The sequence below is a fragment of the Ovis aries genome, chromosome 25, assembly GCF_016772045.2.
Source record: "Ovis aries strain OAR_USU_Benz2616 breed Rambouillet chromosome 25, ARS-UI_Ramb_v3.0, whole genome shotgun sequence".
In the NCBI taxonomy this organism is placed as follows: Eukaryota; Metazoa; Chordata; class Mammalia; order Artiodactyla; family Bovidae; genus Ovis; species Ovis aries.
This window is the reverse complement of record NC_056078.1, coordinates 27,556,415-27,564,657: the sequence shown is the minus strand read 5'-3', so window position 1 is coordinate 27,564,657 and position 8,243 is coordinate 27,556,415. Positions and strand designations below refer to the sequence as shown.

The 8,243-nt window shown below is 51.8% G+C and overlaps 1 protein-coding gene across 1 annotated transcript; it reads right to left on the bottom strand.

Moving 5' to 3' along the window:
• Positions 1 to 2,712: 2,712 nt before the first annotated feature.
• On the bottom strand, positions 2,713 to 4,820 carry DDIT4 (DNA damage inducible transcript 4). The gene is made up of 3 exons (XM_004021453.4): positions 4,679 to 4,820; positions 4,305 to 4,560; positions 2,713 to 4,040 (listed from the first exon to the last, which is right to left on the bottom strand). The coding sequence occupies exons 2-3, from the start codon at positions 4,498 to 4,500 to the stop codon at positions 3,547 to 3,549; spliced, it is 690 nt and encodes a 229-aa protein (XP_004021502.1). The 5' UTR covers positions 4,501 to 4,560; positions 4,679 to 4,820; the 3' UTR covers positions 2,713 to 3,546.
• Positions 4,821 to 8,243: the final 3,423 nt, after the last annotated feature.

Sequence of the window (8,243 nt, the reverse complement as noted above, 5' to 3'; positions counted from 1 at the left end):
TTATAGAGTCCTGTATTAATCTATTAATTGGGCCTGATTTCTATGCCTCATGTTTCCTCAGCTTGCTGCCCCAGCAGCAAAAGCAGGATGAGGCTGACCGGGACATCTGAGCTGGGGAACCAGGAGGGTTCAGTGAATTGAGTCAAAGGCCCAGGAGGTAGGAGACACTTTTCCCTTCTTACCCCTGCTCACTGAGCCGCTCTGAGCTTTCGAATTTCCTTCTGAAACATGAGGCAGAATTAAAGGAACCTTATGTAGGCTGCTTCATATGCACTGGGCTTAGAAGACTACAGCTTAGAAGTGATGCTATCTGAGCACATTAGCCCAATATGATGTTTTTTATAAGAACTTATTAAGGTTATATATTGACATGACTGTTGTTAAGATGATGACTTTTGAGCATTAGAGGAAAGTCAGATCAGAAGGGAAGGCAGTCAAAGGTGGTTTCTATCACAGGGTGTTTGCTCTGCCACAGCTCAGGCCTCCCATCTCTTGCCCAGCCACTGACTTCCTCTGCCAGTGGTGGACTCCAGTTATACCTTTTTCCAGATGGAAACTGCAGTCTTCCGTTAATTCAGAAAGGTCTGAGTGTCAGGCTAACTACTGAAAATTCATAAACCCTGAAAATTGAGGTCCAGAGGGAAGTGGGAAGTGACTTGCCCAGCATCTCAGCTCAGGGTCCCCATGCCTAGACTAGTACCTGCCCTTTCAGGCTACACTCATGGCCTTCCTGCCTCAAGATATATCAAGGAAATCAATACAAATTGTATAGGCCAAACAGAATGATTTCAGAAAGCATTTTTCAAAGTTGGATTTTATATGGAAGTCTCATAAGCTTTATTAGCTTTCAGTCTTGGCAACAAAGAAACCTGCTTCATCTTCTCTTCAACAGCCCAATACCTAGGACAAAGCTCCCTTAGGCTTCATAGGAGGTCCAAGAGCCCCAACCTGGGGCGGGGAGGGGATCTTTCTATCCTATTTGGGGGGATTTTCAAGCACCATGAGAATGAGGAAAGGCAGTCTGGCCATAGGAAAGAGCATTTTAGCTGACCCTTCTTGGGAACGCAAGGTTTCCTCTGGTCTTCCAGCTAAGAGAAGGAATGATCTGAGGGTTCTTACTGCTTCCTGGTCTAGGAGAGGGTTAATGCTTATCACTCTATCCCTCTCTTGCCTCCAAACACCAATAAGACTCTCTAGACATGATTCTTTTCCTCTTTAGGGGCCAGGGAAACACAGCCATGAGCATTGCCCCTGATCTCAGTTCCTGGGAGAGTGCCCCCAGACGCCACCCAAGTGCTAAGTCTGCCTTACTTTCAGCTCCACCCTGAGGGGCCAAGAGTAGGCAAGGACAGCAAAGGTCAGAAGATATGTTCATTTAGCGGTTAGGCCTCTGTTAGTAAACGTTTCTGCTCCAGCCTGGACCTCCCCCCAGTTCCAGAGGCACATACCCAATCACCTACTCCACTTGGATGTCAAATAGACATCTATAAAACTGTTTACTAATCTGTAAAACTTTACTAACCCTCACCCCACCCACCCCTCCCAGGGTGGCTATCAGGAAGATGTGCCAAGAAGTAAGGGCTCTCTTAAAACTGCTCTGGGCACCTTCTTACTTTGTACCACCATTTTCAAATCTAGTTCTAACCACTTCATTCATCTTGGGGAACATGTCATTTCATTCCACTGGAGACGCGAGTCTTCTAGACCATCCCAAAGTTCAAGACCATGTCAGGATCCTGAATGAAAATGCAGATTCCTGAGGCCCTGCCCCAGACACATGCAATCAGAATCTCCACCAGGGCAGGGGGATCTGTGTTTAATTCAGGCCCCAACAGATTTGACTGTACAATCCAGTGGAAGAAATACTGTTTCACAGTTGGGCAAACAAGGCCTGTCTCAGACAAGGAAGAGAAACAAAGGAGATAACAACCCTCCAGAGGCTGGTGTGGGAGGACTGGCCGAGTCGCTGGGAGGGAGGAGAGGGAAGGGCCCTGGCCTTCATCTGGCCCAACCCCAATTTCACTGATAAGGAAATTGGGGCCCAAAGAGTGTAATGAGTCCAGGTCACCAAGAACATTCATGAAATGTTCTGCAGTCTCCTGGCTCCTGAAGCCCTCCCCACAGCTCCTGTGTGTGTTGTGTGTTTTGTTCCTGCCTGGGAGGTCTTACCCCTCTCTGAGCCCTAAGTTCCTTGTCTAGTCAGAGGCTTGAACAAAGTTAAGTCTTTTTCAAACTCCATGCCTTTTGCTCCTGCTCCCTAGCCTTTTCTTGTCCGGAGATAAAATGTGTAATTTTCATGACTGTGAAACAAATATAACTGTGCCTTTTTTCACACACACACAAAATGTCTTTTGCAGTCCTTGAAGTGCCTGTAAGAACCTTGGGCTCAGCAGTCCTTTGTGCCAGGCCCTTCTAACCCAAGGCAGTCAGGTGAGCTCTTTCTACTGAGACTCTGACTCTGTGAGAGGTCTGACTTCCTCCTCAGTTTCCAGGGCTTTTCCTTGGTAGCCTCAACCAGCAGAGCAAAGGGAGCCAGGGTTCTTGACACAGAGGGCACTCAGCCTGCATACCTCCAGTACCATGCTGGCAGGGGGCCTCAGACCTTCCTGAGGAACAGAGAAACACAGAGCTGCACCACAGTCTGATGAAACCCACCTTCTACAGCACCCATCTCCCTCCCTTTTATTTCATGGCACTAATGATAGACAAGTGTTTTAACAAACATTTTTTTATTAGAAAAGTAAAAAACATTGCATAGGTCTTAATACTTGAACATCAAGTGTAATCATGAACAGCGAGTATCTTCATGTAAACAGTTCTAGATGGAAGATCCAGATGGTACTCCTCTGAGGGAGGGGTTCCAGCCCCCACCCCAATCAGCCCCATCCCCTCACAGCTCAACCCTTTAGTACACATCCAGGGATGGGCCACACACAGCTCCCAGGTGTATTTATTCTTCAAGTGTCAAAGATCCCCAAGTGATCCTAACACCCACCCCTTCCTACTCTTACATTCATGCGTCTGTAAGATAGCTGCCTAGAACAGGTCAGTAGTGAAGCTATGATCAAAAAACAAAAACAAAGAACCAAACATTTGGGCCCTTCAGACCATGAGATACACGAATCACCTCGATGACCTCCCCCCTCCCACCAGGGCCAGCTATGGTGAAACACACGTCCCTTGCAGAGGCCAGAGCAGCCCAGCTGCCCTCCTGGCTCTGTCACGCCACTGTTGTCTTAACTGTCAGTAACAATAAAAATAACTGGGTACATGCTACATACACATCCAGTCAGAAGCCTGGTTGGCCCCTAAGCCTTTGTTTCATGCTACAGTACTGAGGGGCAGTGTGTGCGCCTAGCAGGGAGCCGCCAACTCGCACCTCAGTGAGCTTCCTAGGGAAACACCGTGTTCCCCCACCTTGACTTTTCTACCCTCAGGTGGCTGTTGTCCGTTTTCTGAGGGCAGGCACCAGTTCCTCAGCCTCTGCTTGCCCCCCACCCCAGAAGTTCTCTGACATGGGGCATTATCAGCCCCCCAGGCCCAAGTTCAACACTCCTCGATGAGAAGTTGCTCCGAGCTGTACAGTTTCTTCTTGATTACTCTGAAGCCAGTGCTCAGCGTCAGGGACTGGCTGAAGCCAGGGACGAAGGGAGAGTTGGCAGAGCTAAACAACCCCTGGATCTTGGGCCAGAGGCGTGAGTCCAGGCGCAGCACGAGGGTCAGCTGGAAGGTGGGCACCAGGCTGGGGTCGAGGGCCAGTTGCCCCACGCTGTGGCAGCTCTTGCCCTGCTCTACGCAGACGTCCAGCAGCGCCCCTCGCAGGCCGCACGGCTCGCTGTAGGCCAGGCGCAGTAGTTCTTTGCCCACCTGGCTCACCAGCTGACCCGGCATCAGCAGGCGCGCGGGGCGCCGCGAGCCCAGTCGGGCCTGGGCCAGGCTCTCCTGCAGCAGCTGCATCAGGCTGGCACACAGGTGCTCATCCTCGGGATCGCTGAGCAGCTCGAAGTCGGGCAGGGACACCCCATCCAGGTATGCAGAATCTGCAAGGGAAAGCAATAGGGGAGGATTAGGTAAGAGAAGCTCCAAACGGAGGAAGTGCTGTTTCGCTAAGAAACCAGCACTTCTTTCCAGTCTGTGCCTCAGTTTATGCCCCATGATAGTACCCTATACCTCAGTTCCTCTCCTCTGCTTGCCCCCTTCCGCAATCCGGATTCTGATGGGATAGGGGGGCTTTGACTCCTAGCGCGGTGTTTCCTCACCTCCCCGGCCCTTCTACTCGCGTCCGGCTCCTGCCTACCGCTTACCTTCCTCCGGCCCAAAGCCACTGTTGCTGCTGTCCAGGGATTCGCAGTCCGAGCTCTCCAGGCTCTCGCAGCGGCCGAGTCCTTCTTCTCGGGCCGCCGACCCCCACGCTGAGCGCGGCGGCTGATTTGGGGTGGGAGTTCGGGACAAGGACGAGGACGAAGAAGACGACGAGAAGCGATCCCAAAGGCTAGGCATGGTGAGGATGGACGCCAGGGCGTCTGCAGATGAGCTCAGGGTGCTGGAGCTCAGAAGACGCTGTAAGAGAAAAGCGGTTCAGATTGGGCGTCAGTCTGGGGGCTGGATCAGAGAGCTAAGACCCCCACGGCCGAGGCCGCTCGGCTCAGCGATCAGCATACACAGAAGGGACACTCACCAGTTACTGCGGTCAGCGAGAACTGTTGGGACAAGTGCGTACGGCCGCTTGAATGAGTGCGCGAACTGGTGCCAAGCCCCGAGCTCTGCCCAGACCTGTCCCTTCTCCCCACCCGCACCTCCCCCTAGGCCTGCCGCGGTCCCTAGCACCAGAGCCGAGAGCCCTATAAGGGCTAGTGCAGAGAGGCCACACCCCTTCCGCGCGGCGGCCCAATCCAGACCCGGGAGTGTGGCCCACCTCGGCCAATGGGCTTCAGGCGCACGTTCGCAACGTTCTCTCCTGCCCAGTGACAGCCGCCTGGCCCCGCCCCCGCTGAACCCAGAACACTCGGGGACTGACCCCCGAGCCGCGGCCACGCCCCCTTTCTGGAAGGGATCTGTGGCCGCTGCAGCTGCCAAGGTCCCCGAGGGCGCTCGCGGCAGGGGAGGATCAAGGAAAGACTTGTTTATTATACGGTCGTATTTCTGATGGAGGGGGTAGGCCGCAGCCGCGCGGGGGAAGAGGCAGGGGAACTTGAGAGGGCAACAGGCAGGGAAAACGGTTGCACCCAGCGTCTGAGAGCCTGCGAGCTATGGGCACAATTGGGTGCCCGGCTGGATACTCGTGGGACGGCGGCGCGGGGAGCAGATGTTAATCCAGCAGGCTCTCGCACACGTACCCCACGCTAACCTTGCCTTACGAAAGGACTGGGGGTGGGGTCCAAAGACTCGGCTGCTCCGGGCACCGTTCTCCCTCTTCCCGGCCGCCCCACCTGCCCGCCCGCCAATTACTCTCCAGCCCCAGGGGATGGATTAATGCGGGAGCCAGGGTCCGTGCCCGGAATATGAGCCTGGTCCCCAAACAGTGTCCGCTCCCTCCAGCTGCCTACAAGAAGGAGGGTTTGGGAAGTGTGGTTAAAGCAGTATTGATGGGCCCGGGTTCCTAGCCCTTGGTTCTCGAGCTGGGTACTGACTCATTATCATAGAGACACACAGACCCACCCGCCTGCCCTATGGACCTACTGCGGTTCGGCTGTCTCTCCAGTCCGCTGCGGCGAGAGAACCCAAGGCGTCTGCTGGGTCCTAGCGCCCCTCTTCGCCAAAACGCTTTGTGTAAAAGACCCGGAGAGTTGCGTCAGGATCGAGGACCTAGATCTCCAGAAAAAGCCCGGGAGAGCAATCGCCATCCCCTGTTTCGTCAGTCAGGCGGTGCCACAGAAAATGTGACCCGACGGCGGTAATATAGAAAACTAACAGAGATTGCTGATGGTGGGAAGAGATTCGGACAGATTCGACCTTTATTTACTTAAGAGGTTTATCAACCTGGGATACCGAATCCTGATGGAAGAGAAAACCAAACTTACAGCAGACGCTCCCGTGCCGGGGCGGGCCAGAGCCTAACCAGATCAGACTGGCGGGCCTCGCTTCCGGGCAGACTTGTGTGACCAAAGGCACTTGCCACTGGAGTAGTCAGGCCACTGCTAGCCACACACCCCGCTCCCATTAAAAAAAAAAAAGACTGACCCGCCGGTCTTCCGGGCAAACCAGGACTTAAAACTAAACGATCAGAATTCAAACCCTGCACCCCGTCTGCTTTCAGCAGATTGAGAGAACCATCTCTGGAGACAAATTCATGGGTAAAAAATAAATCAGATGACTCAGATTAGGAGATACCTTAAACACTGATGCAAAATAGAATAGCCTTTTGGCTGCCAGGGCTTTCGAGGCCTGAGCACTGGCCCTTTCTTCCTGTTCTCCAAGCTCCAGTAACTTGCTGGGAGCCTTAAAGACACCAGGTGGTGACAGTTGGGTGAACTGCTTGGGGGACTAGGGGAGGTGACATCCTCTTGAAATTACCCTTTACTGAGGTGAGAAGAAAAGAGTTGGGGTGACCTGTATGGGTGTGTCTTTCTGTCACTCCGAGTAAAGATCAGGGAATTAATGTATCAGGACCATTCTCTCCTCCCAGGCTGACTGGACTGGGGAGACAGCAAGAGACAGGATGGTTTTCTTCTCTATCCCCTATTCCCTGTGTGAAAAAACATTCTGAAAAATGTGGAACACTAATCTATGAAAAATAGAGGTTTTGTAAGCAAAAGGATCCAGAGCTATTCTAGAAAGTTCAGTTTAGTAGGAATCATTCATTCTATTCAATAAATAGCCATCATGGAAGTAGTGTGTTGTGGAGCCATATGCTGTGTGACAAGCACCTTTTTTCATTCACTGTCTCATTCTGTTAATAAAACAGCTTTAAAAAAAAAAAAGACACACAGCTTTTTATAATCAGAAAGGTTTATGTTAAATGAGCACTGGATAATTTTGTTTCTTTAAAAAAAATCCATTAATGTCTCATTTTCAAAAAGTGATGAAAAAAGGACAGTCTTAACCTTGAAGGTTTTTCCCATAGTAGGAGAGAGTAGGCTATAGGGTAAAAGACCACCCAGTAGGAGGCCTAGCTGCAGGGGTATGAGGGTGGCGGGCAAAATGGCTTCTCCACTGACATTCTTCACCCATACTGTTGTCTGTTAGGAGAACCTTTGGATCTAAAGGGGAGTTTCTTAACAACCCCTCCGAGGGGCCTGGTTGAAGGGTCTTGATTCATCCTGTGAGGTGAAGGGCAGGATCCCTTCCCCACGGCAGTGGCTGGAAAGACATTGTTACCATCTCACAGCCTGAAACAGATGGGATGAGGGGGGACCCCAAAAGGTGGTACTTGCAGGAAGGAGACAGCTATATCTCCTAGCCTCTGAGCCAGGTCTCTTCAGAGCCTTCAAAGATCCTATGAACCCTGCATTTGGTGTGCTTCTATCCCTCTCAGGCCTAGGCTGGCTGCTGGTGAGGCGTGCCTGGACATGTTTCCACTAGCAGATTTTGAGACCACCTCTGGCATCCCGTCCTCCAAGAAGACCTCCCCAGCTGGTGAATCCAAGTCACCATCCCTTAGGTGTCCCTCCTTGGGTCCCCCTTGCACCTCATGCACATCTCTGTTAATAACTGTTTCCACTTTAGTTTTCTCACTGGACTATGAGCTTCCTAAAGGTGGTGTTCTTCCCTCTCTCTCTCTCTTTTTCTTTTTTTTGGCCACACAGAATCTTAGTTTCCTGAACAGGCATCTAACCTGTACCCCCCCTGTATGGGAGAGCAGAGCCTTAGCCACTTGGACCACCAGGGAAATCCCTGTTCTACTCAACTTTCAGCGTAAAGCACATAGTAGAGGCTCAGTGAATATTCCTGGTGTCACGCGAGTGTATGTTCCTTGGTTCTTTGTCTCGTTACAACAAAGATTTGGAGTGACGGACATTAAAGCCCCCTCGGTGTGTCGCAGCTCTTGGGTCTTGGACAGACCGTGTTATAGCTCTCAGGTCTCGAAAGGACCATGTTATAGCTCTTAGACAAATCAATGTTACAGCTCAGTGTTACAGCTCTATTTTATTTAGAAGATAGCAGGAAAATCCCTCTTCGAGGCATGGGGGCACGTAGATCCAAAGACGTGAGGAGAAGAGTGCCCCAGCGCGCAGGAGAGAGAGAGAGAGAGGGAGCTAGCTTTGGCTCCTCTTTTTATATGTTTTTCTCTCCCTGGGCCTGTC